This window comes from Pseudonaja textilis, chromosome 1 (assembly GCF_049901715.1).
Source record: "Pseudonaja textilis isolate UNSWEBS1 chromosome 1, rPseTex1.2, whole genome shotgun sequence".
Taxonomy (NCBI): domain Eukaryota; kingdom Metazoa; phylum Chordata; class Lepidosauria; order Squamata; family Elapidae; genus Pseudonaja; species Pseudonaja textilis.
The window spans coordinates 2,998,959-3,026,866 of record NC_141990.1 but is presented as its reverse complement, the minus strand read 5'-3'; the positions used below and the strand labels follow the sequence as shown (position 1 = coordinate 3,026,866).

The following is a 27,908-nucleotide window of genomic DNA, read 5'->3' as shown; positions in this document are numbered from 1 at the left end:
GATAAGAGATTAGGTAGGTAGGTAGGTAGGTGGATAGATAGATTGATAAAGAGATAGAGATACAGACAGACAGACAGACAGACAGTCAGATGATATCAATGGATAGATAGACACATAGAGATGATGGATGGATGGATGGATGGATGGATAGATGAGAGAAATGAGAGAGAATCAGAGAAATGATAGAGGTAATAGATAGATAGACAGACAGTGATAAGAGATTAGATAGATAGATAGATAGATAGATAGACAGACAGACAGATGATATCGATGGATAGATAGACACATAGAGATGATGGATGGACAGACGGATGGACGGACAAACAGACTAGACTAGCCATGCCCAGTTCCTGCAACTGTTCTTCGTATGTTTGAGCCTCCAGTCCCCTAAAATCCTCTTCGTGGCTCTTCTCTGCCCTCTTTCTAGAGTCTCAACATCTTTTTTACATAGTGGCGACCCAAACGGGATGCCGTATTCCAGGTGTTGCCTCGCCAGGGCTTTAAACCCAACCAGCCTAAAGCCAGGAATGTGGAGGGTGGGGAAACCAGGAAACGGGGCCCGGCCTGTTCACATTTGAACCGAGTCTTATAAAACCTCCTGAATAAAAGATACTTTACTGGTTTCGCCCCAAATTTCAGAATGCTGACTGGCTGGTCGGGTTTGCATTCTTCCAAACCCTCCAGAGGCTACAACAAAACAGGCTCGGCCCATGCTGAGAATGTGCAGTTGCGACGTTTTTTTTTCACTCGGCTCTGATTGTGTGAGTACAACAACTCCCATCCAGCTTAAAAAAAAAACCTTCCCTGCCCTCCAGAGTGGGATGCGGTGGGTAGATAAAACCGCAGCCCTCCCTCCGTATTTTTAGTTGGCGAGCCCCTCATTTCCATTATCCGTACTACAGGTTGGTTAGCATCCTCGTAATTGGGGACCTAATAATACAATGAGCACTTGAATGAGGGAAGCGGTGTGAAGAGGGCCCTCTGGGGGTCATCTAGTCCAAGCCATCCCCACCCACCCCACATCTCAGTGCCAAAAGCCAAATTCTCACAACTCTCTCGGGTGTTGTCGTTTTTCTGCATGGCAGAACAGATTAGAAGTAAGAACTATTATCGTTAGAAATAGAATTAAGGTAGGGTAGGATAGAATTAAACTAAATAGAATAGAATAGAATTCAGAATGAAATAGAATAGAATATAGAATGGAATATAGAATATAATATAGAATAGAAAGAATGGAATAGAATTCAGAATAGAATAGAATATAGAATAGAAAGACTAGAATAGAAGAATAGAATAGAAAGAATAGAGTAGAATAGAATAGAATAGAATAGAAAGAATAGAAGAATAGAATTTAGAATAGAATAGAATATAGAATGAAATAGAAAGAATATAGAAGAGAAGAGAATTCAGAATAGAATAGAATAGAATAGAATAGAATAGAAAATAGAATATAGAATAGAATAGAAAGAATAGAGTAGAATAGAAAGAATTGAAGAATAGAATAGAATTTAGAATAGAATTTAGAATGAAATAGAAAGAATATAGAAGAGAAGAGAGAATTCAGAATAGAATAGAATTCAGAATAGAATAGAATTCAGAATAGAATAGAATAGATAAAGAATAGAATAGAATAGATAAAGAATAGATAAAGAATAGAATAGAATAGAATATAGAATAGAATAGAATAGAATAGAATAGAATAGAATAGAATAGAATAGAATAGAATAGAATAGAACAGAGTTCTTTATTGGCCAAGGGTGACTGGACACACAAGGAATTTGTCTTCGGTGCATAAGCTCTCAGTGTATATAAAAGCTATAAGTGATACATCATGATCATAGTCATCATAAAAATACATTCATCATAAATCATAAGATAAAGAACTTAGTGACTGTCACAGGATACTAAATAAGCCATCAACATAAATCCTACTGGGAAACTAAATAAAACAATATAAACCGTAAAGATACAAGCCACAAAGTTTAGTCATAAGTAGAGAAGGGGATAGGTAAAAGGAAGGATGAGAAGAACAACAGTAATACAGCCTTACTAAAGAGTTGCACAGTGTTGTGGGAATGAGTTGTTTAGCAGAGGGATGGCATGGCAGGGAAAAACTGTCCTTGTGCCTGGTTGTTCTGCACAATCACACCCTGCAAAAGGGAACCCGCAAATTCTTCATATATTTACAAGTAATCCTCCACTTACAAGCATCCATTTAGTGGCCGTTCGTAGTTACGACAGCCCCAAACAAAGTGACTGATCAAAACGTTTTTCACACTTACAGCACTATAGGACTATTCTACGGTAGACAGTCGCCTTAAAAGTACCTTTCATGTGAAAAAGGTCATATATATATATTTTTTAAAAAAAAAAATAGCAATTGAAATTAAGTTAAAACCATTACATTGCAATTAAATAACAAAGATCGTGACAGGCACGTAGATAGATCTATTCATCAATAAATAAATTAACGCATAAAGAGTTCTTAAGAAGAGGGCGGGCAACCATTTGTCTGAACTGGTCTAGGGTCTCCTGTTTGTTGGGCAAAGGGGACGTTAGACGGGGGTGAGATTCAAAAAATTTTTAACAACCGGTTCGTTGGGCAGGTCTAGGCGGGCGTGGCCATGTGACAGTGGGTGTGGCTTCTTTTTTCCTTTTTTTGCAGCTCCCTTCCACGCCCCTTTTTGCCGCCTTGGGCCTCAGGCGAAGCAGTAAGACGGTGAGGGGGATCCTGGAACAGCTGATCGTCGGGAGGGGAAAAAAAAATAGCTTAAGGACCGACTGGGCAGGGCGGGGCAGTCGGAGAGGGGCGGGGGGGCCAGCCAGGGGCACGATTCGCCGGTTCTCCGGATTCTAAGCGGAATCATAACCACCAGGTCTATAAAACCGGTACGAACCGGTAGAATCCCCACACCCACCCCCGGGGTCAGACTAGAAGATCTCCAGGGTTCCTTTTCGCTGTACTCTTGACAGAGTGCAAGGAACCTTTTCCTTCCCCGCCTCCCTTCTTGTTGCCGAGAATAACCTGGCAACCTTCCTTCATCTGCTTGGCGAGAAAACAAAAATGTTTGGATTGGCAGATTACGTGTTTTGCAAAAAAAAAAAGGAAATTTGCACTTTGCGGGTGAAAGGAATAATTAGTCTGTTTTTTGGTGTGTGGTTTTTGGTTTTTTTTGGTCTGGGTTTTGATGAAGCAGCTATATATGGATTTGGGGCTATTGCGCTTTACTTGTGGACAGCATCAGCTGGACCTAGTCATGCTTTTTGGTAATTGCAATAGAAATAGAACTGGAAGGGACCTTAAAGGTCTTCTAGTCTAACCCCCCTCCCCTCCCACTGAAGCAGGAGACCCCGTACCGTTCCAGACAAGTTACTGCCCAGGCTCTTCTTAAAAACCTCCAGTGATGGAGCAGCCCCAATTCCTACTGATCGATCGATCGATCGATTCATTGATTTGATTTGATCGTTTCCTTGTACCCCATGACTATCATGAAGTGTTGTACCTGATGATTCTTGACGAATGTTTATTTTCTTTTTATGTCCGCCGAGAGCATTTGCACTAAGACAAATTCTGGAATGCTGCTATCGTGTCCCGCTTACTCCTTTTCTCTAGACTGGCCAAACCAAAAATCCCGTAGCCGTCCTTCGTATGTTTTCGTCTCCAGGCCTTTAATCCTCTCAGTTGCTCTTCTCTGCACTTTTTCCAAAGTCCCAACAACTTTCGTGTAATGTGGGGGACCAAAACTGGATGCCGGATTCCAGGGCGTGGCCTTACTAAGGCTTTACAAAGGGGTACCAAGTCTACCTATTTTGAGTAAACTGCATTGCGCTGGGTTGGAGCGACAGGCTAAACCAAGAAATGATGGTTTCTAGGTGGACTTACAACCGCTCGTACAGCAACGATTTGAAGTTAGAACAGCGCCGGAAAAAAACCCGATTTGCAACCAATCCTTGTTTTTACGATAGTCACAGTATCAAAATTCAGGCAGCCTCAATTTCAGAGTTAGAAACCCCCAGCCTCAATGTCAGCAGTAGCAGCCCCCAGACCCATTTCACAGGTAGAAACCGCCAGCCTCGATTTCACAGGTAGAAACCGCCAGCCTCAATTTCACTAAAAACCCCAGCCCCATTTCACAGGTAGAAACCCCTAGCCCCAATTTCACAGGTAGAAACCCCCAGCCACAATTTCACAGGTAGAAAACCCCAGCCCCAATTTCACAGGTAGAGACCCCCAGCCCCCCAGGTAGAAACCGCCAGCCCCAATTTCACAGGTAGAAACCCCAGCCCCAATTTCACAGGTAGAAACCCCAGCCCTAATTTCACAGGTAGAAACCGCCAGCCCCGATTTCACAGGTAGAAACCCCAGACCCAATTTCACAGGTAGAAACCCCAGACCCAATTTCACAGGTAGAAACCGCCAGCCCTAATTTCACAGGTAGAAACCGCCAGCCTCAATTTCACTTAAAAACCCCCAGCCTCAATTTCACAGGTAGAAACCCCAGCCCCGATTTCACAGGTAGAAAACCCCCAGCCTCGATTTCAGCAGTAGCAGCCCCCAGCCTCAATTTCAGAGACAGGAACCCCAGCCCCATTTCACAGGCAGCAGCATCCCCCCTCCGCAGCCCCAGTATCAAAGGCGGAAGCCCCCAGCCCCAATTCCAGAGGCAGTAAGCGGCTGCCTGCCCCTTTGCCAGAGCTCCAGAGCTGGGGACCACCCCAAATGAGGATGAGGAGGGGGAGGGAAGCCAAAACAGGCCAGGAGCTCCACATCTGGAATCCCCAAACTCAGGAATGTCCCTCTGGCATTTCCGTACTCTCCTTTGAACCCCCCTCCCCCTTCCCCCAAAAAGGACCCCAATGGAGGGCAAGCCAGGAAACGGTTCCTAATTTATGGCTCCGTGTGTGTATGTGTGTGTATGAATCGCTAGGGACCCAACCCAGCCTCAGCCCCCTCCCCACAGCCTGGAACTCATCAAGGAAGATGGGGGGGGAGATTTGGGGGGGTCTGGCTGAGCCCCCACCTAGCCCAGCAACCTGGCCGGTCTCCTTTGATGTGACAGATTGCAAGAAACAGATCCAGTCCGAGACCCTCTTCCTCCCTTCACCACTTTTGGGGGTATTGGATCTCCCCCTCCTCGGCTATTCTTCAAAGGGACTTTGGGCTTTGGATTGGGGGAGGGGGTCTTTATGGGGGGTGGGCTTCCCATTTTAAACTAATTAAATTGAAATGAAAGAAGACTTGGTGCAGGGCCTGGGGGGGGGGGGCGAGAGTTCCCCACTAAAGAGAGAGAGGGGAAATCTGTGATTATATTAACAGCAACTGCGTTCTCTTCGCTGATAATGTAAAGCTATTCAACATCACAGACAATCCTGCTACCCTTCAAAAAGACCTCAACTATGTATCAGAATGGTCAAATAAATGGCAACTTCAAATCTCAATAAATAAATGCTCTGTCCTACATATTGGCAAAAAAAAAATCAGAATATAAAATACAAGCTGAATAGTCAAGACCTTGTTGACAATCCAAATTCTGTCAAGGACCTTGGAGTACTCATCTCTAATGACCTAAGTGCTAGAGCCCACTGTAACTACATAGCCAAAAAGGCATTAAGAGTTGTTAACCTAATCCTAGATAGCTTTTTCTCTGGTAATATCACACTACTAACTAGAGCATACAAAACATTTGCTAGACTAATACTCGAATACAGCTCATCAGTCTGGAACCCACATTACATATCTGATATTAACACAGTTGAGAAAGTCCAGAAATATTTCACAAGAAGAGTTCTCCGCTCCTCTACTTGTTGCAGAAGACCTTATGCCACCAGACTTGAAATTCTAGACCTAGAAAACCTTGAACTATGCCGCCTTCGGTCCGATCTAAGTATAGTATATAAAATCATACATTGCAATGTCCTACCTGTCAATGAATACTTCAGCTTCAACCATAACAATACAAGAGCAAACAATAGATACAAACCGTTAGGAATATAAGTCACCTAACAGGTATTTGGGTTAGAAATATATAAACCAGGATAAACATTTTAAAACTGTATCTTTAAGAAAATGCAAAACTGTAATTAGATGGAGCCAGAAACCTGGTTTGTCTTAGTCTGAGTCTCAGAAGAGAGTGTGAGTGTATCTCTGTTTCCTTCTGTTGGAAAGTATTGCCGTTCCTCCATTTTTCCTAATTGACTGCTATTTCTGGATTTGATGTAAGTTTGTTACTGAACTGTTTTTGACACTGGACTTTGTTACTGGATTATCCCTGGATTGAAAAACTGACTGATTTACCTATGAATGACTTTGGACTGCTTATCTTGAACTTTGCTTAAACCTTTCTGGAAGTAAAAACCTACATTTACTGTACAGTGTATCTGTGTACTGTGTGTGTATTATTCAAACACTTCTCTCAAATACGTCTCCCTGTATGCGCTCATTCTCCTAAAGGGGAATTACATCAACACAAACTCAGGGTAAACTGCACCAAACTTGATTGCAGGAAATACGACTTCAGCAATAACAGAGTGGTCAATGTCTGGAATCCTCTACCTGACTCTGTGGTTTCTTCCCCAAACCCCAAAAACTTTAATCTTAGACTTTCTACTATTGACCTCACCCCTTTCCTAAGAGGTCTGTAGCGGGCGTGCATAAGCGCACCAATGTGCGTACCGTCCCTGTCCTATTGTTTCTTTTTATTTTTCTTATACGTATCCATGTATTCATAACTACGTTTATACTTATACCTCTTGTAAGTGATTGACAAATCAAATATAAATAAATAAATAAATAAATCCGATCAAAAAAGCTTTGACTGGCATAAGTCAATATCTCACCTACCCCTGAGTAGGTAGTCCTCGACTTATGACCGCCACAGAGCCTGCAAGTTCCCCTGCTGAGCGAGACGGTTGTTCAGGGTGTGGTTTGTCCTGGGTTTTTGACCCTTTCTTGCCACCGTTGTTAAGCGTATCACTGCGGCGGGTAAATTGGTGAGCCGGTTGTTAAAGGAATCTGGCTTCCCGATGGATTTTGCTTGGCCGGGAGGTCGCAAAAAGGGGACCGCACGACGCCCCGCCTCTCCCCGGGAAACACTGCGGCCGTCATAAATACGAGTCAGTTTGTCAACGGCCTGAATTTTGATTGTGGAAAGGTTGTAGCTGTGAAAAACTGTCATAAATCACTTTTTTCCAGTGCTGTTGTAAGGGGTTTCCAACCTTGGCAACTTTAAGATTTGTGGACTTCAGTTCCCAGAATTCCTCAGCCGGAAAAGCTAGTGGACTTCAATTCCCAGAATTCCTCAGCCAGCAAGGCTTGTGGACTTCAATTCCCAGAATTCCTCAGCCAGCAAGGCATGTGGACTTCAATTCCCAGAATTCCTCAGCCAGCAAAGCTAGTGGACTTCAATTCCCAGAATTCCTCAGCCAGCAAAGCTAGTGGACTTCAATTCCCAGAATTCCTCAGCCAGCAAGGAATTCTGGGAGTTGAAGTCCACAAGTCTCAAAGTTGCCAAGGTTGAAAGACCCCTGCAAAGTGTGGATTATTTGTATTTTACAGGGGAGCCCCAAGGGATTCTGGGAAGATTTCTGGTGGTGAAAAACTGCACGGGGCATACAGGCAGGTATGTGTGTGTGTGTGTGTGTGTGTGTGTGTGTTGGGGGACACCGAAATTTACAGGTTTTTTTTTCCTCATCTCTTGAAGTTTTCAAAGAAAGTCGAAGTTTTCTCCCTAGAAAGAAAGTTTGCAAAGTGCATTTCCTGCTTGGTGCTGCCCCCTGGTGGCCCACGTGGGGTAAAATTGTCCTGGGTTTACAACGGTTTCTTTAGCAACCGTCTCAGAGGAGACTAGCTGGATACCCGTGGACTAGATAACCTACAACGTCCCTTCCAACTCTGTTAATCTATATATATAAAAGCGAAATTACCCCTCACGCATCATTACAAAAATCTCCAGAACCATAAAGCTTACAAATTTGAAATTTGGCACATAAGTTCCTCTTGGCTTCTAGGGGCTCACTAAGAAACGACCCTCAAAGCATTTAGAGTATTTCCTATATTATTATTATTATTATTATTATTATTATTATTATTATTATTAGCTTGCCCTCGGAAGTTGTGGGAGCGCCATTACTTGAGACTTTCAAGAAGAGATTGGACCGCCATTTGTCAGAAATGGTGTAGGGTCTCCCGCTTGGGCGGGGGGTTAGACTAGATGACCTACAAGGTCCCTTCCAACTCTGATTATCTCTATCTGATGCTAAAAAATTCTACTCCCCCTCCCTACCTGAAAAAAAACCCCTTCCAAAATGCAAAAAACACAAGCAGAGGAGTTTCAGTTTCAGAGCTCCAAGCAGCTTTAGGACAGAACAGTTGAGCTAAGCCACGCCCAGGCTCCTTGCTGTCTCCGTTTTGCTCAAACAGCAAATACTGTTTCATTTTCCAAACAGCCTTCAACTCTCTCTCACACACTGACAGGATGCTAGCCAGATGAATACCAATGGATGCTGGTAGGCAGAGGCAGAATTTCCCCCTCAGCACCACTTATTTTCCTCCCCCAAAACTAAGCCCGACCACATAGTTTTTCTCAATATATGTCTCTCTCAATAAACCTTGAGGCCAGGGCTTGCTGAGCTTCCGGTTTGAGTTCCTTTGGCGACAGACAGAAATCCGTGATCGTGCGCGGTTTCAGTCTGGGCTCGCCACTGGAGCGCCCCGAACCGGCTGGTTTCGGGGCTAAGCCACCCCGTAGAGATGGTGAAGAGGGGGGAGACCGCCAGCAGGGTTGAGGAGAGCTGCATCTCTCCTCCTCAGCTAGCCATTACTCCCTTTCCCGAAGGCGGTTGCAGCGGTGGTCAGAAATGGCCACCATAAAGAAGAACTCGACCGGAAAAGAACGTGCAGGAGGAAGATAAGAAGAGAAAGTTTTGGCTGACTGGGTTAAATTGCAAAAGCAACAACTAAGGTACCCTGGAATTTAAACTTACAAAAAAATAACATCGCTCCCAAAGAAGAGTCGGAAGCAGTGAAGGAAAGGGAAAAGGGAAAGGTTTGGGTTTTATTTTTCTTTTCTCCCTTTCCCCATACTGAGAAATAAGAGACTTAAATAAGAAATTGGGGAAAAAATCTGCTTTGACATCAATAGGGAATTAAGCTGAAAATAAAATAAAATGTCAAAGGGATAATAAAGATTTCTGGACACTAAAACTTTTTTATAAGCAGGAAAGGAGAGAAAAAGAATAAAAGGGCAGGATCTGGAAAAAAAGGGAGGAGAGACTGCCTGGGATTAAAAGGAATCTACAGTAAAACTTCAACAAGACTTCTAAAAGATACATTTTAACTGAAACTTTGCAGCTAAATAGTAGAACCCCAGGAAGAGAAAGTGAAAAAAAAGCAAGAAGAAACAGATTGTGTGTATTTGGATTACTTGGTGATATTTGGATTCTTGGTTATTGCACTTGAATGACTAAAATCAATCGGGTGGTTGTTTAAAAATTTATACAATGGCACCACTTCTGGATGAATTGAAAATGGAACTTAAAAAGTACAAAGAAGATGCACAAGAAGGGAAGGGTTCTTTTGGCTTCGTTTTTCAATTCTTAGAAATGGAGATTTGGAACTATGAGAAAGAACAAGAAACGCCTGCAAAACAAGAAGACTGGGACAAAGAAGAAGACATCTTTAATGAACAAGTAATTCTATGTGGGGAAGAAAAAGGAAAGGGGGAAAAGAGAATGGAGAATTTAAGACTTAAAAAACAACCAAAGAAAAGAAAAATAATTTGAAAAATAAGTATAATACTGGAAAGCAACAGAAGAGGGGAATACAGAAGAGAGAAATAGAGGTAGAGAGACAAGGGGGTAAAAAGGGGAGAGAGAAGAAGAGAGGGAAGAAGGAAAGGAAAAGAAGTTACAAAGGACCGCAACAAGATATAGAGAAACAGGACCTATTTAGAGATAATGGGTGAAAATTTAACTGAAAAAGTGATTCTGTAAAGGTACATAAGATTGTATTGTTATATTAGTAATAGAAATAACTTTAGAAAATTGGAAACAATGTATGATTAAAATAAGGGATAAAATCGTGTAATTTAATGAAATGTTTGTTAATAAAATAAGTGAAATAAAATTAATGAGAAAATTGAATTAGGAAGGGACGGGAACATTTCAATTAGTTAATGTTTTATAAAATATAAGTGAAGGGGGGGATTAATTATGGAAAACTTATAATTGTTCCCATAGAAGTATGATATTTAATTGAAAAGTAATGTTAAAGAAGTTAAGATTTTAATGAATATTAACATTAATGATAGAATTGAATTGGAATGGAATGTGTTGTTTTAATTACATATATTTATATTTTTTTCTTTTTTTAAGAATATAGTGTGCATTTTAAGAATGTACCATGCAGAATCTGAATGGAAGTTATGTATTATATTGAATGTTATAACTTTAGGGTATATATTGAAGCTTAAATAAGAGTTAAATGGATAAACTTAAAAGATATAAAGGCGTCATACTCCAATCAGTAACTACAGAAGAAACTTTTGTTTAATGAGAAAAGATAATAGATAATTGAAACAGGACAGACGAAAAATATAAATACAATGATTTGAATTGAGACGAGATAATTAAAATAAAATTGAGAAAATTAAAAGAGGGGAGAAGCTATGCAGAAAATGTAAAACAGTAATAAGACATGGAATAGAACATAAAAATGAGCATGAAATTGAATTTGTGTCTGTACGAAGAAATGTAACCCGGGATTACGCTACTTTCAAAAAAGATGTTTTATTTGTAATTTTTTTTTGTGAAAACTCAAATAAAATTTACAAAAATAAATAAATAAATATAAACCTTGTGGCCAGGAGTTCCAACAAAGCTAGCGATGCGCAAGGGACGCTTTCTTTAATCGATTCTCCGTTTCCTTCCACGCCTCTTGATGGGGGAAAACCCCGAATCTGGTGCTTTGAGAAAGAGTTTGAAAAAGCCTCAGGTGTCTCACCCCCCCCATGAACTAGGAAGGTCATAAAAGGGAATCACACGGCCCTGGGACACCGCAACTGTCATAAATGTGAGTCAGTTGTCAAATGGCCGACTGTAAAATCACGTTTACGGTGCCGCTGTAACTCCGAATGGTGTTCTGACCCAAACCTCGTTCCAAGGAAACAAACACCAAACAGAGATAAAAGCAAAACCTTTTATGAATTTCTTCCCGGTTCAAAGGCTGTTTCAAACTCATTGTCTCTGATAAGAAGGAGCCTTGCCAAGGTGGTGCGAGGCTGCCAAGAACGCTAGATAAAGTTACTAAGAAATATTTCAAACACAAAGAATCTTCAAACACAAACGAAGAGAGTCCGAACGTCCACAAGGCTCGAGTGCAAACACTTCGTTGCTTCCTGCAAAGAACTCCGGTTTCTCAGCTGGCTTTTATCTCCTCAGGGAGCGGCCATGACCTTGCAGACTTACTTCCGAGTCGCCTGTGCAGTTACAGCTGCTCTTTCCTTCGAGCAGCTCTGCGCGCACGCGCACTCGGCACAGGCTCCTCGGGCTCCTCTTCCTCACTGCTGCCAGCCTCCACAATCTCCGAAGGCAGCACTCCACACACCCCCGGTGGTCCTGGTCCCATTCCTGCATCCCACACAGGCCCCTCGTCCGAGTCCTCGCTCTCCGAGACCTGAGCCGTCCCACCAAGCCACGCCCATCCAGTCACATGACCCCCAAGCCACACCCACACATTGGGCCACGCCCCCCCCGAACCGCTCGTTAAGAAATTTGAATCCCACCCCTGCATAATGGCAGACGCGCTGCAAACGCTCTGACAAAATCCAACCCAATCCTTCCTCTTATCGACTTATGGACTTATCCCACCCACCCCTGATTCCCCCAACACTTGTACAGGTAGTCCTCGATTTGCGACCGCAATCAAACCCAACATTTCTGCTGCTAAGGAAGACGTTTGCTAAGTGAATTTTTTCCCGCATTACGGCTTTTCGGCCCACTGTTGTTGAACGAATCACTGCAACGGTCGTTCAGTGTGAGAAACGGTTGTAAGTTTTTCTGGGCCGGTCTAACTTCAGAGGGTCACTAAGTGAATCATTGTAAATTTCCCTCTGGGTGTGGATTCCCTCTGTGTGTGGGTTCAAATGAAGCCTGCCCTAGGAGAGAGAATGATCTCAAATATGACTGATTTTCCACGTTTGAGGAAGGGATTTTTTGAATCTCTGCGGCGAGACTTTGAGAAAACATGGCTATTCCTGGATATTTATGAGTTGTTCGGGATGTGAGTCACTGAATCCCAGGGTTTTAATCCCTGGCTTAATATAGAGCACCCTGCCTTCTTAAAGGGGCCAAGAAAATTAATAATTCTGACTGTAATGATTAAATGATATGAATAATTCCAAATTCTTCATTTGGAATCATCAATATTCTTCCAATAATCTGTTTAACACCCCTCTCCCGCAAAAAGCCACGCTCAGAATGCATCCAGGACCCCACAGTCTTCTTCCTCCTTTCCACAAATGCCACACCCTTCTAGCATTGATGAGGTTACCTAGTTGGGTCATGAAACGTCTGCCAGAAAACATCCAATCTCAGAGAGCACCAAGGACCCCAAGCAATCAGGTGCCTTCTTTTCATCCTCCTCCTTTTTCTCCCTTTCTCCTCCTCCTCCTCCTCCTCCTCACAACCCCACTGCCTTCTAACACTGGTGATGTTACCTAGTTGGGTCATGAAATGTCCGCGAGAAAAGAATCAACCTCAGAGAGCACCAAGGACCCCACAGTTCTCCTCCTCTTCTTCCTCCTTTACTCCACAAACCCCACTCCCTTCTAGCACTGATGACATTACCTAGTTGGGTCATGAAACGTCTGCAAGGAAACCACCCAGCTCAGAGAGCCACAAAGGACCCGACAGTCCTCCTCCTCCTCTTCCTCCCTTCCACAAACCCCTTCCTTTGTAGGACTGATGAGGTTCCCTAGTTGGGCCATGAAACGTCTGCAAGGAAACCACCAAGCTCAAAGAGCACCAAGGACCCCACAATCCTCCTTCTCTTCCTCCTCCTCTTTCCCCTCCTCTCCATGAACCCCACTCCCTTCTAGCCCTGATGACGTTACCTAGTTGGGTCATGAAACGCCTGCAAGGAAACCCACCAGGCTCAGAGAGCACCAAGGACCCTCAGTTCTCCTCCTCCTCCCCTCCTCCTCCTCCCTTCTCCACCTACTACAATATGCAAGCTCTCCTCCCTTCTGGCACTGATGATGTTGCCTAGTTAGGTCATGAAACGTCTGCAAGAAAACAATCTAGCTCAGAGAGCACCACGGACCCAACTATCTTCCTCTTCTCCTTCCTTCCTTCCTTCCTTCCTTCCTTCCCTGATGATGTTACCTAGTTGGGTCATGAAACGTCTGCAAGGAAACCACCCAGCTCAGACAGCACCAAGGACCCCACAGACCTCCTCTTCCTCCTCCTCTCTGCAAACCCCCCTCCCTTCTAGCACTGATGATGTTCCCTAGTTGGGTCATGAAATGTCTGCAAGAAAACAGCCAAGCTCAGAGGGCACCCAGGACCACACAGTTGTTTCCTCTTCCTCCTCTTCTTCTTCCTCCTCCTCCTCCTCTTCCTCTTCTCCACAAATCCCACTTCTAGCCCTGATGAGGTTATCTAGTTGGGTCATGAAACATCTGCCAGGAAACCCCCCAGCTCAGAGAGCACCAAGGACTCAACTATCTTCCTCTTCTCCTTCCTTCCTTCCTTCCTTCCTTCCCTGATGATGTTATCTAGTTGGGTCATGAAACATCTGCCAGGAAACAACCCAGCTCAGAGAGCAACAAGGACCCAACTATCTTCCTCTTCTCCTTCCTTCCTTCCTTCCTTCCTTCCTTCCTTCCTTCCTTCCTTCCATGATGATGTTACCTAGTTGGGTCATGAAACGTCTGCAAGGAAATCCCCCAGCTCAGAGAACACCAAGGACCCCACCGCTCAGTCCTGAGCTAGGCCCAGCCCAGCCCAGGTTCCCCCTTCGCTCGAGTTCCCTTACCTGGGCTGGGCCTCAGGCGATTCTCAGCGAGCTCCGAGATGGCCCCCGTGGTGGTGGTCTTCTTCAGCCTGGAGCCCCCTGAGGTGGTGACCAGTCCGGGCTTGGACAGCATGTCTTCACTGCTGGCTCTCTTCAGCTGCAGGAGAGGAGAAGGTTAGAGCCCCTGCAGGACGAGGCTGGTCCAGGTGGGTGGATGCTGGCCTTCCCTTCATGTGCTGCACAGTCCAAGGATGGCAGTCACACTCACACACACGCACACACACACACACACACACACACTCCGTTGGGACAAGCGTGCTGGCCAACAGCTTCTCACGGGAGATGGAATCGCTTCTCTCCGCTTGCCCTTTACTTTCAGGGCAAGATTTTCAAACTCTTGGGTGGGAGAGGAAGGAAGGAAGGAAGGAAGGAAGGAAGGAAGGAAGGAAGGAAGGAAGGAAGGAAGGAAGGAAAAGATGGATGAGGAGGAGGAAAAATGAAGAGGAAGATAAGAAAAAAAATGAGATGGAGGGAGAGAAGGAAATAAAAGGGAGAAGAGGAAGAGAAGGAAGAAAAATGGAAAAGAAAAAGAAGGAAGGAAGAGGAAAAGGAGGAGGAGGAGGAGAAAGGAGAAGGAGAAGAAGGAGGAGAAGAAGGAAAAGAAGGAGAAGGAGGAGGAGGAGGAGGAGGAGGAGGAGGAGGAGGAGGAGAAGAAGAAGAAGAAGAAGAAGAAGAAGAAGAAGAAGAAGAAGAAGAAGAAGAAGAAGAAGAAGAAGAAGAAGAAGAAGAAGGGAGGAGGAAGAAAGGAAAGAAGGGAGGAAGGGAGGAGAAGATTGAAGCAAAGAGGTAGAGAAGGAAGAAAAATGGAGAAGAAGAAGAGGAGGAGAAGGAGAATAAAAAAGGAAGAGGAGGAAAGGAAGGAAGGAAAAGATTGAGATAGAGGAAGAGAAGGAAAATGGAGAAGAGGAAGATAAGAAAGAAAGAGGAGGTGGAGGGAGGGAAGAAAAGAAAAGGGAGAAGAAGAGAAGGAACAAAAATGGAGAAGAAGAAAAAGGGGAAGGAAGGGGAGGAAAAGAAGAAGAAGAAGGAGGAGGAGGAGGAGGAGGAGGAGGAGAAGAAGAAGAAGAAGAAGAAGAAGAAGAAGAAGAAGAAGAAGAAGAAGAAGAAGAAGAAGAAGAAGAAGAAGAAGAAGAAGAAGAAGAAGAAGAAGAAGAAAAAAATAATAGTGTAATCTATAAGCTGCTCAGCTCTGGGCTACAACCCACCCAAGAAACAGGCAGACCCCCTGGGCCCAGGAGTGCTCATGGGTGGGCTCAAAATCTCGAGCGCCGCCTCCCCACCTCTGCGCCCTGGGTATCTTCCACGCTCTGCAAAAGTATCTCCACTAGAAGCCTGCTTCTGACTCTGGTCTCTTTTCCAATCTCTGGCCAATCCATTGCAAAAACACACCGTTTTCTATCTCCTTACAAACATCGCTGGGTGCCCCAGATATAGAAACTCTTCTGCATTAAAGTCTTTGATGCACTGTAGAAAAATCCCCGATTTGCCATCTGCCCACGGTGGTTTCAGGCAGGCATCAAAACATCCATGCAAGGAAGCTGGAGCTATCACACCATAGTAGCTCTGAACAGTATTGCATTTCTTGTGCCTATCTTCAGTGGGCTTAGGAGATAGATTACGAATAATAATAATAATAATAATAATAATAATAATAATAATAATAACAACAACAACAACAACAACAGCAACAATAACAATCAGCCCAGGAAGAATGGGACTTCCCCATATTCTTCTATTTTTTCAGGAATGGCCTCAAGGAAGAGGCCCAGGAATGAATTTCCTGACTCCTTCACCTCTTTGAGATGACAGGTTAACAGAGTTTGAAGGGACCTTGTGGGTCATCTAATCCAACCCCTCACTCAAGCAGGAGACCCAACATCATTTCTGACATATGGCAGTCCACTCTCTTCTCGAATGTATCCAGTGATGAAGTAGCCACAATTTCTGGTGGCAAGCTGTTCCATAACTGGTGGATTGTTCTCACAGTCAGAAAATTCCTCCTTGTTTCCAGGTTGAATCTCTCCTTGATCAGTTTCCTTCCATTATTATTCCTTGTCTGGCCTTTGGTGCCTTGGAGAATAGCTTGACCCCCTTCCTCCTCTCTGTGGCAGCCCCTCAAATACTGGAAGATGCTCTCCTGCCTCCCCTGGTCCTTCTCTTCCCTAGACCAGCCAGGCCCAGTTCCTGCAACCGTCCATCGTATGATTGAGCCTCCAGTCCCCCAATCATCCTGGTTGCTCTTCTCTGCACTTTTTCTAGAGTCTCAACATCTTTTTGACATCTCTTCTTTGTCGCAAGCCCTGAGATATTGGAAGATGCTATCATGTCACCCCATCCTCCTTTTCCTTAAACTGAGCATGTCTTCTGTCCATCCGTGGTTTCCTCAGATATTTTCTTTCTTTCTTTCCTCTCTCTCTTTCTCTCTCATCTTTTACTTTCTTTCTTCCTTCCTTCCTTCCTTTCCTTTCATCTTTCTTCTTTTCCTTTCTTTCTCTCTTCTTTCCTTTCCTTTCCTTCTTTCTTTTTCTTCTTTCTTTCCTTCCTTCCTTTCTCCTTTCTTTCTTTTTTCTTTCTTTCTTTCTCCTTTCTTCCTTTCCTTTCATCTTTCTTCCTTTCCTTTCTTTCTCTCATCTTCCTTTCCTTCTTTCTTTTTCCTTCCTTCCTTTCTCCTTTCTTTCTTTCTTAGTTTCTTCCTTCCTTCCTTTCCTTTCCTCTTCCTTCCTTTCCTTTGTTTCTCTCATCTTCCCTTCCTTCTTTCTTATTTTTCCTTCCTTTCTCCTTTCTTTCTTTCTTTGTTACTTTCTTTCTTTCTTAGTTACTTTCTTTCTTCCATCCCTTTCATCTTTCTTCCTTTCCTTTCCTTCTTTCTTTTTTCTTCCTTCCTTTCTTTCTTTCTTTCTTTCTTCCTTTCTTCCTTTCCTTTCATCTTTCTTCCTTTTCTTTCTTTCTCTCATCTTCCTTTCCTTCTTTCTTTTCCTTCCTTCCTTTCTCCTTTTTCTTTCTTAGTTTCTTCCTTCCTTCCTTTCCTTTCCTCTTCCTTCCTTTCCTTTGTTTTTCTCATCTTCCTTTCCTTCTTTCTTTTTTTTTCTTCCTTCCTTTCTACTTTCTTTCTTTCTTAGTTACTTTCTTTCTTCCTTCCCTTTCATCTTTCTTCCTTTCCTTTCTTTCTCTCTCTTCCTTTCTTTCCTTTCTTTTTTCTTCTTTCCTTACTTCTTTCTTTTCTTCTTTCTTTCTTTCCTTTCATCTTCATCTTTCTTCCTTTCCTTTCTCTCTCATCTTCCTTTCCTTCTTTCTTTTTTCTTCTTTCTTTCTTTCTTTCTTTCTTTCTTTCTTTCTTTCTTTCTTTCTTTCCTTTCTTTCTTTCTTTCTTTCTTTCTTTCTTTCTTTCTTTCTTTCTTTCTTTCTTTCTTTCTTTCTTTCTTTCTTTTGCTTTGGAAAATAGCTTGACCCCTCCTCCTCTCTGGGGCAGCCCCTCAAATATTGGAAGATATTATGATGTCTCCCCTGGTCCTTCTCTTCCCTGGACTAGCCAGGCCCAGTTCCTGCAACCGTCCATTGTATGTTTTAGTCCTGACAGGGCACCGTTTTTGGGGAATTGCTGTAATTCCCCAGATTGGATTTATGAAAGTAGTCCTCGACTTACAACAGTTCATTTAATGACTGAACTTACAACGGCCCTGGGGAAAAAATGACTTTTTTCACATTTACAACCTCCGCAGGCATCCTTGTGATCCAAACTCAAGATATTTGGCCACTGACTCGTATTTATGATGGTGGTCACTCTCCCAGCAGTCACGTCATGCTCCTTGGCGACAAGCAAAGTCAATGGGGGGGGGAAGTTACTTTAAGGGCCATGCGACTCACTTAACGACTGCAGGAAGATTCATTGAACAAGCGAGGCAAGAAAGGGGGTAAAAGGAGGGGACAAAACTCACTTTAACAACGGTCTCACTTAGCGGTGGAAAATTTGGGCCTCAGTTGCGGCCGTAAGTCGAGGACCACCACCCATACCCATGGGGAGGGCACAATTCTTGCATACCACAGCACGCACCCCTGTCCCCTCCTGAGCCCGAACCTTGCTGAGCCGCGAGTCGAACGCCAGCGAGGTGGAAGACTTGGAGGGCCTCATCCCCGACGTGGGTGCAGGTGGGGGTTTCCCTCCTCGGTCGGTGGCGTGGCTCCCCGGTTTGGCCACCACTCCCCACGGCCTGGCCGCACCCTTCATCGTGCGGCGGGAGGAAGCCTCGCCCTGCGAAAGAGAAGAGACTGGGGTGAGAGGAGAAGGGGGGCTGAATGGGCGAGGGGAGGATTTCCCAACCTGGGTGGTCTGAAGATGGGTGGACTTCGACTCCCATCCCTCCTCCTTCCTTCCTCTCCTTCCCTCCCTCCTTCCTTCCTTCCTTCCTTCCTTCCTTCCTTCCTTCCTTCCTTCTCTTCCTCCCTCCCCCTCATTTCCATTCCCATCTCCTTCTCTATTTATTCCTCCTTCCTTCCTTCCTTCCTTCCTCCTATTCCCATCTTCTTCCCTGTTCTTCCTCCTCCCTCCCTCCCTCCCTCTCATTCCCATTCCCATCTCCGTCTCTATTTATCCTTCCTTCCTTCCTTCCTTCCTTCCTTCCTTCCTTCCTTCCTTCCTTCCTCTATTTTTCCCTTCCTCCTTCTCCATCCTCCCCTTCCTTCCTTCTTCCTCCCCCTCCTCCTCCCAACTTTCCTCCCTCCTTCCTTCTTTCTCTCTGACCATTTCTCATCTTTCTTCCTTACTTTCTTCCTCCCCTCCCACCCTTTCCTTCCTTCCTCTATTCTTTCTCCCTTCCTCCTCCTCCTACATCCCTCCCCTTCCTTCCTTCCTTCTTCCTCCCTCCCTCCTCCTCCCCCCAACTTTCCTCCTCCTTTCCTTCCTTCTCCTCTTCGACCATTTCTCATCTTCCTTCCTTCCTTCCTTCCTTCCTTCCTTCCTTCCTTCCTTCCTTCCTTCCTTCCTTCCTTCCTCCCTCCCTTCCTTCCTTTCCTTCCTCCCTCCTCCTCCCAACTTTCCTCCCTCCTTCCTTCCTTCTCTCTGACCATTTCTCATCTTTCTTCCTTACTTTCTTCCTCCCTCCCACCCTTTCCTTCCTTCCTCTATTCTTTCTCCCTTCCTCCTCCTCCTACATCCCCTCCCCTTCCTTCCTTCCTTCTTCCTCCCTCCCTCCTCCTCCCCCAACTTTCCTCCCTCCTTTCCTTCCTTCTCCTCTTCGACCATTTCTCATCTTCCTTCCTTCCTTCCTTCCTTCCTTCCTTCCTTCCTTCCTTCCTTCCTTCCTTCCTTCCTTCCTCCCTCCCTTCCTTCCTTTCCTTCCTCCCTCCTCCTCCCAACTTTCCTCCCTCCTTCCTTCCTTCTCTCTGACCATTTCTCATCTTTCTTCCTTACTTTCTTCCTCCCTCCCACCCTTTCCTTCCTTCCTCTATTCTTTCTCCCTTCCTCCTCCTCCTACATCCCTCCCCTTCCTTCCTTCCTTCTTCCTCCCTCCCTCCTCCTCCCCCAACTTTCCTCCTTCCTTTCCTTCCTTCCTTCTCTTTGACCATTTCTCATCTTCCTTCCTTCCTTCCTTCCCTCCTTCCTTCCTTCCCCTATTCTTTCTTCTTCCCTCCTCGTTCCTTCCTCCCTTTCTCATCTTCCTCCCTCCCTCCCTCCCTTCCTTTCCCCAAATCTTTCTCCCTTCCTCCCACCCTTTCTTCCTGAATCATAGAATATCAGAGTTGGAAGGGACCTGGAGGTCTTCTAGCCCACCCCCACTCCCCATGCAGGAAACTCTACCTACACCGTTTCCTACAAGGGGCTGTCCAGCCTCTTCTTAAAAACTTCCAGTGTTGGAGAGAACACAAAACTTCTGGAGAAGCTGTGAGCATTTTTATTCATTTTTCACTTTACTTTACTCAGGGTCTACATCCATCTATCTCAAGCCAAGCGGCAAAGGACCACCGAGTTTTGTTTATAAATTCCCTCTCTGCTCCATTTCTACAACAGGAGCCACTTGCCAAGCAGCTGAATTTCGATCGCGCAACCTCGGGGATGCTGCAAGCACGAAGAACATTCCTGTCACCTCTTGCAGCACTGTCGTCATGTGGAACGGTCCCTAAATGAACCATTGTAAGTCAAGGACTGCCTGTATCCCCTCTCCCCACCCCACAAAAAAAAGTTTAAACAGACCTTTAAGTATTGCTCAGCGCAAAGACGGCCTTGTTGCACCAAGCTCGTCTTGCACACTTCCTATCCTCCAAACCGCACTCAAAACAACTGCAACCATTTCTGAGCGCGCCCGATGCCCCGTCCAAAGCAGCCCCCTTTCCCCCCGCAGGTCAGGAAGGAGTTAAGCCTGCCTGTCTCCTCCCCCCCGCCCCACCCCCTAAATTCTGCTTGCTGTTCAGCTCCAAACTTCCTGATGTGGCTTTAGTGCCAGATGCCAAAAAATGTCTTGGGAAGTCAGCTGGGTAAGCAGCGTTGAACTACGAGGCGTATTCTCTCCTTCTCCCGCTCTCTTCTTCTCTCTCTCTCTTGCCCTCTCCTTCTCTCGCTCTCCTCTTTCTCTCTCTCCCTCCCTCTATCTCTCTCTCTTTCTCCTTCTCTCTCTTTCTCTCTCTCCCTCCCCCCTCTCTCCCTTTCTCTCTCTTTCTCTCTCCCTCTTCTTCTCTCGCTCTCACTCTTTCTCTCTCTCCTCCCCTATCTCTCTTTCTCCTTCTCTCTCTTTCTCTCTCGCCCTCTTCTTCTCCCCCTCTCTTCTCTCTCTCTCTCGCCCTCTTCTTCTCTTCCTCTCCCTCTTTCTCTCTCTCCCTCCCTCTATCTCTCTCTCTTTCTCCTTCTCCCTCTTTCTCTCCCTCCCTCCCTCTCTCTTTCTCTCTCTTTCTCTTTCTCTCGCCCTCTTCTTCTCTCTCTCTCTCCTCCTCTCCCTCTTTTTCTTCTTCTCTCTCTCTCTCTCTTTCTCTCTCTCTCACCCTCTTCTTCTCCCCCTCTCTTCTTCTCTCTCTCCTCCTCTCCCTCTCTCTTTCTTCTTCTCTCCCTCTCCCTCTTTCTCTCCCTCCCTCCCTCTCTATCTCTATCTCTCTCTTTCTCTTTCTCCCTCTTTCTTTCTCTCTCTTTCTCTATCTCTCCCCTTCTCCTTCTCCCCCTCTCCTTCTCTCTCTCTCCTCCTCTCCCTCTCTCTTTCTTCTTCTCTCTCTCTCTCCCTTGCTCTCTCTCTTTCTCTCTCTCTTGCTCTCTCCTTCTCTCCCTCTCCCTCTTTCTCTCTCTCCCTCCCTCCCTCTCTATCTCTCTCTTTCTCTTTCTCCCTTTCTCTCCCTCTCCCTTTTTCTCTCGCTCTCGCCCTCTCCTTCTCTCCCTCCCCCTCTCCTCTCCTCTCTTTCTCCCTTTCTCCCTCTCTCCTTCTCCCTCTCTCTCCTTCTCTCTTTCTCTCTCTTTTTCTCTCTCTCCTGTCTCTCTCTCTCTCTCTCTCACACACACACATACACACACACAAACACTCACAAGGCAGCCCTTTCTAGAATTCCTTGCAGCACATGTGGGTGGACAGCTGGCTTCCAGACTCGGGTAGCAGACGCATCACCAGTTAAAGGAGATCCAGCCCAGAAGAAGACGCTAAAGCAGCATTTCTCAACCTTAGTCAATTTAAGAGGGGGTGGACTCCAACTCCCAGAATCCCCCAGCCAACGTGCTTGAAGATGGATGGGAAGGCTGCAAATAGTGATCACGTGACCTGGGGACGGTACCCCTAATGGCTCACTAATCCGCACAGCACAAATCTGTCTTTAATATCAATTTGAGAGTTCTTTTGATCTAGGACTTAAAGCACCAGGCTAGAAAGAGGGAGGTGGAAGTTCTAGTCTGCTCTTAAGCATGAAAGCCAGCTGGGTAATTTGGGGCCAATCACCAGGAGACTGGGAGTTCTAGTCCAGCCTTAGGCATCAAAGCTGGATGACTCTGGGCCAATCACCAGGAGACTGGGAGTTCTAGTCCCGCCTTAGGCATCAAAGCTGGGTGACTCTGGGCCAATCACCAGGAGACTGAGAGTTATAGTCCCACCTTTGGCATGAAAGCCGGCTGGGTGACTCTGGGCCAATCACCAGGAGACTGGGAGTTCTCGTCCCGCCTTACGCATCAAAGCTGGATGACTCTGGGCCAATTACCAGGAGACTGGGAGTTCTAGTCCTGCCTTAGGCATCAAAGCTGGGTGACTTTGGGCCAATCACTAGGAGACTGGGAGTTCTAGTCCTGTCTTAGGCATCAAAGCTGGGTGACTTTGGGCCAATCACCAGGAGATAGTGAGTTCTAGTCCCACCTTTGGCACGAAAGCCGGCTGGGTGACTTTCAGCCAATCACCAGACGACTTTGGTGGGAGTTCCCGCCTTAGGCATGAAAGCTGGTTGGGTGATTCTGGGCTAATCACTAGGAGACTGGGAGTTCTAGTCCCGCCTTAGGCACGAAAGCTGGTTGGGTGACTTTGGGCCAATCGCCCAGGAGTTCTAGTCCCGCCTTAGCCATGAAAGCTTCTGAATCTAGACTCCTTCCTCTGAGCTGTGTGAATTAAGCCACTAAACCATGCAGGGAGGAGCAAAGACAGGAAGCTCAGATTAACCCGACAGGAAAGAAGAACAAAAAAGAAAGAAAGAAAGAAAGAAAGAAAGAAAGAAACGGGTGGAGCAAGCCACGTGGAGGACATGTGAAAGCGGGCGGAGCAGAAGCCAGCAGCTTTAACCAAAGTGGCATGGGAAAGGAAGTGAGAGGACCGTCAGAACGGTCCAATCCGCTGTTCGTTCAAACTCTCCTCCAGAGCCCACAAACAAGCTATTTCCACCCCAGAAGTTATGGATGCTCCAATCCTGGATGATTTGAAGAAGAGCTCGCCTGAAACGGTGCAGGGTTCCCTGTCTAAACAGGGGTTGGACTGGAAGACCTCCGAGGCCCCTTCTAACTCTAAATTCTAAAAATTTCTGTTGCTTATTACGAAAAAATAAAATAAAATTTGCGGGCAGGGGGGGGATTTTAAGTACCAAAGCTCCTTGTTTTCCTCTGGCACCTTCATCGTTTTTCCCTTTCCTGGGTCCTTTTTTCATTGGAAACCAGAGGACAAAAGGCTATCTTCCATTCCCTCCCTCTCCGCCTCTTTTTTTAAAATGGCTTTGTGCTAAAGCCTTTAGCTAAGACGGAAGCACTGAAATGCTTTAAAAATAGATAAAGAAGCAGAGCGAGACACAGATGAAGATTTAAAAGATTATTATTATTTTTTAAATTGACATTCATGCAGCCTGGGAGAATATCCTTTGCTCAGAGATGCAGACTAGGCACTTCAGCTCAGCAAAATAATAATAATAATAATAATAATAATAATAATAATAATAATAATAATAATAATAACAACAGCTAACAGATCGTCCGAGTTGGAAGGGGCCTTGTAGGTCATCTAGTCCAACCCCTGCCCAAATAATATTTATTTATTTATTGAATTGATATTGCCCATGGGCGACTCGAGGTGGCTTACAAGAATGTAAAACCATATTTAAAAAAAAAAAACAATAAAAACTAACAGAAAGAATTGAATAAATGAATAAAGTACAATAGGAAAAAAATGGAAAAATGAATAAATAAAACAAACGAAACAAAAATAAATAAAATGGAGTAGAATAAAATAAAATAAAAAATCGAATAAAATAAAAAAATAAAATAGTAATAAAATAAACAAAATAAAAAATAAATAAGATGGAGTAGAATAAAATAAAATAAAAAATCGAATAAAATAAAAAAATAAAATAGTAATCATCAAATAGTAATAGCAATAATAGTAACATTATTATTACTATTATTATAATATTATTATTAATAGCAATAATAAAATAAAATAATAATAAAATAAAGCCATAATACAATAAAGTCATAAAATAAAATAATAAAAAAAATAAAAATAAAACGGGAAGATAAACCGTAGCCAAGCCCACCAACGTTATAAAAGCCAAAATCCACACCATCAACCCCCAAATTACAAGGCAGGGCCAGCAACCGGGATGAGCAGAAACTAACAGCCATCCTGCCTGCAAACATTCATATGGAGGTGAAGGAGATCGGAAAGGTATAAAAATCAGGGCCAAGGTGGAAGGTTAAAAATAAAAATAAAAACCTCCCAAATCCTTGGCAGATCCTCTTTTTTTAAAAGCATCCGTGGAGATCACCTAGAGATCGGGTGTCAGTTGTCTCTGGGGGTCCCGGAACCAGAGGCTGGGGTCTTCCGGCCTTTAACCCAGCTGGAAGCGCTGGAGAAGTGTTTTGCAGGCAGCCCCCTCCCCATCTGGGCTGCAGAGGATGAGGGGTAGGGGGTTGTCCTGCGGCAGTGGAGGATGGGCTACAGAAGAGGCTGCCCCCCACTATCTCTGTGCCAGGTGGACCAGCACCCCAGAACTGCCCAGGGGAGGAGGAGTGAGCGGGGTTACAGAAGGGTCGAGTGGATCCAGGGCCTGCTGGCTTGCATGCTGCCCAGGGTGCCAAGACTACAAGTCCCATCGTTCCCTGCCGGGCAAAACGGTTGGAGAAGGCTGCCATTGGCTGCTTGAGTCCAATGTTCCCTGTTCCTGGCCAGAGGCCAGTCTTCCTGGCCTTAAATAGGAACAGATCCCCCGGTTACAAGTAGTAGTCCTCGGACGTACGACCGCTCGTTTAGCGACGGGTCAAAGTGACAATGGCACTGGGGGGGGGGGGGAAGAAGAAGCGACTCGGGACCGTTTTTCACACTTATGACCGTGGCCGCATTCCCTATGGCCACGTGATCCAGATGCAGACGCTTTGGGGAGGGGGAAGGTGGCCTGACTCATACTTACGACCATCCGCCTAAGTCCCAAGGTCACAACCTTTGGCTGACCTCCTTGACGGAGCAAAGTCAACGGGGAAGCCCGATTCCAAACCGAACGACCGGGCGGCTCGCTTACCAACCACGGCAATTCACTTAACGACGGTGGCAAGGAAGTGAATAAAACGGGGGTGTGGGGTGCGGGGGAAACCGCTCCCTGAACAGAGGCCTCGTTGGGCGACGGTGGTCGTGAGTTGAGGATTGGAATGGGGAATCTCGCCCCCCCCCCGCCCACACAGACTGGTTAAAGAGAAAATGGAGCCTCTGTAGTCAGGGGCAGTTTATCCCGCGCGCGGTGGCCTAGAGGCGGAGCCCTCGCCCCCACAGTCAGGAGGCTGTGAGTTCGATCCTAGGGTGTAGAGGCTGGATATTTGGAACGGACCGCGCTGGTCGAGCAGGGGAGGGGGTTGGACTAGATGACCTCCAGGGTGCCCTTCCCACTCTGTTATTATTGTTCTGCGTTCCCTCCCCAGGTAGGATCCCAATTCTCCTCCGTGGGATCCCTTAAAGCAGAGATGGGAGGGAGGACAGACAGATGTTCAGACCTTCTCTGTTGCTATGGAAACATGCAAAGGTGGGGGAGTGGGAGGGGGTTTTTTTTTGTGGGGGGAGGGGGAATCCACAGCAACTGAGGGGCACCTTTTAATCGGGCTAACTCCGGATTCGCCCCCGTTGCACAGATGGAGATGCAGGCAAACACACACACACACACACACACACACACACACACAGGTAAATCCAGAGGTTTGGTTAAAGCGCCGACAACACCTGTCCCGCTCCTGCAAAGGACACCCCAAGGACGAAGGGAGGGAAGAGGGGAAAACGAGGGAGGGAGGAAGGAAAATAAAGGGAAGGAAGGGGATGAGGGGAAAAGAGGGGAAGGAAGGTAGGTTAGAAAAGGGAGAGAGAGAGGAAGGAAGGAAGGAAGGAAGGAAAATGGAGGGAAGGAAGGAGATAAAGGGAAAAGAGGTGAAGGAAGGAGGGATAAGGGAGGGAGGGAAGAGAGGAGGGGAGGAAGAAGGAAGAAGGGAGTGAAGAGGAAGAAAGGAAAGGGAAAAGAGGGGAAGGAAGGTAGGTAGAAAAAGGAGAGAGAGAGGAAAGAAGGAAGGAAAATGGAGGGAAGGAAGGAGATAAAGGGAAAAGAGGTGGAGGAAGGAGGGATAAGGGAGGGAGGGAAGAGAGGAGGGGAGGAAGAAGGAAGAAGGGAGTGAAGAGGAAGAAAGGAAAGGGAAAAGAGGGGAAGGAAGGTAGGTAGAAAAAGGAGAGAGAGAGGAAGGAAGGAAGGAAAATGGAGGGAAGGAAGGAGATAAAGGGAAAAGAGGGGAAGGAAAAAGTGAGAGGGAAGAGAGGAAGAAAGGAGAGAAACGGAAAAGGAGGAAGGGAGGTAGAAAGAAAGGAAAGAGAGGAAGGAAGGATGAGGGAGGGAGGGAAGAAAGGAAAATGGAGGGAAGGAAGGAGATAAAGGGAAAAGAGGGGAAGGAAAAAGGGAGGGAGGGAAGAGTGGAAGAAAGGCGAGAAATGGAAAAGGAAGGGAGGTAGAAAGAAAGGAAAGAGAGGAAGGAAGGAAGGAAGGATGAGGGAGGGAAGGAAGGAGATAAAGGGAAAAGGGGAAGGAAGGAGGGATAAGGGAAGGAGGGAAGAGAGGAAGGGAGGAAGAAGGAAGAAGGGAGTGAAGAGGAAGAAAGGAAAGGGAAAAGAGGAGAAGGAAGGTAGGTAGAAGAGGGAGAGAGAGAGGAAGGAAGGAGAAGGAAGGAAGGAAGGAAGGAAGGAAGGAAGGAAGGAAGGAAAATGGGGGAAGGAAGGAGCTAAAGGGAAAAGAGGGGAAGGAAAAAGGGAGGGAGGGAAGAGAGGAAGGAAGGAGAGAAACGGAAAAGAAGGAAGGGAGGTAGAAAGAAAGGAAAGAGAGGAAGGAAGGATGAGGGAGGGAAGAAAGGAAGGAGATAAAGGGAAAAGGGGAAGGAAGGAAGGAAGGAGGGATAAGGGTGGGAGGGAAGAGAGGAAGAAGGAAGAAAGGAGAAAAAGAGGAAAGAGGGGAAGGGAGAAAGAAAAGGGAGGAGAAGGGAGGAAGGGAAGGAGGGAGGTGAGAAAGGCAAAGAAAGGAGCCGTCCAGGCGCAGCTTTTGGCCCCCACCACGCTCACCACCCCTCACTCTTATTTCCCACGACCCCCCCCCACTCCTCCTCCTCCTCCTCGGCCCCCGCCCCCACTTCCTCGCTCAAAACGCCTTTCTATCCCCCCCCCCGCCGTCCCCGTCCGAAGAGCCGCCGGCAGATGACGGGGAAACCCGCCCGCCCGCCCGCCGTCCGCGGCACCCACTTGCTCGCCGGAGCCCCTTGTGCGCTGGGTGGCATCCACGGGCGCGCCTCCTCCAGCATCGGCCGGCCCAGGCCGGGCTCAGGAAGCCCCCCGGCGGGGAAACCCCATCGCCGAGCCTCGGCGGGAAAGAAAGCAACGGCCGCGGCGGCTTCTCCTTCTTGGGACGGAGGGCGAAGAGATTGACATGCGGAAGCCGGAGGTTTCTCTCTCTCTCTCTCTCTCTCTCTCTCTCCCTCTTTCTCTCTTTTCTCTTCCCTCCCTCTTTCTCTCCCCCCCCTCCACTCCCGGCATCCGGTGCACACCGAGGGGTTGCTGCCAGTTGGCCATTGGAAGGGTGCTCGCCAATCAGGGGGATCACCAGGAGCAGGAAAAATTTGGGGGGGGGGTGGAAAAGGAATCCCCCCCAAAAAAATACGTTTTATTATACAGAAAGGTTGTACTGGCCAGGAGGGAGGGGCAAGGAGGAGGAGGAGGAGGACAGGGACCAGGACCAGGACCGGATCCGTTTGTGGATTGCTGGATCGCATCTGGGAAGGCAAAGGGATCGGTTAGGGAATCCATCCCTCCGAATAGAGCTGGAAGGGGGCCTGGAAGGTCTTCTAGTCCAGCCCCCTCTGCAGTGATAAGGAAGGGAGGGAGGGAGGGAGGGAAGGCAG

The 27,908-nt window shown here is 46.1% G+C and overlaps 1 protein-coding gene across 1 annotated transcript in view; it reads right to left on the bottom strand.

Annotated features, from left to right (window-relative positions):
• SPECC1 (sperm antigen with calponin homology and coiled-coil domains 1) overlaps positions 1-27,517 on the bottom strand; it is a 159,733-nt gene extending 132,216 nt beyond the window's left edge. The window contains exons 1-3 of the mRNA XM_087924461.1: positions 27,253-27,517; positions 18,147-18,320; positions 14,033-14,168 (exon numbers count right to left, since the gene is read on the bottom strand). Coding sequence (XP_087780587.1) covers positions 14,033-14,168; positions 18,147-18,296 — 286 coding nt within the window. The 5' untranslated portion in view covers positions 18,297-18,320; positions 27,253-27,517. The remainder of the gene's footprint in view (positions 1-14,032; positions 14,169-18,146; positions 18,321-27,252) is intronic.
• Positions 27,518-27,908: the final 391 nt, after the last annotated feature.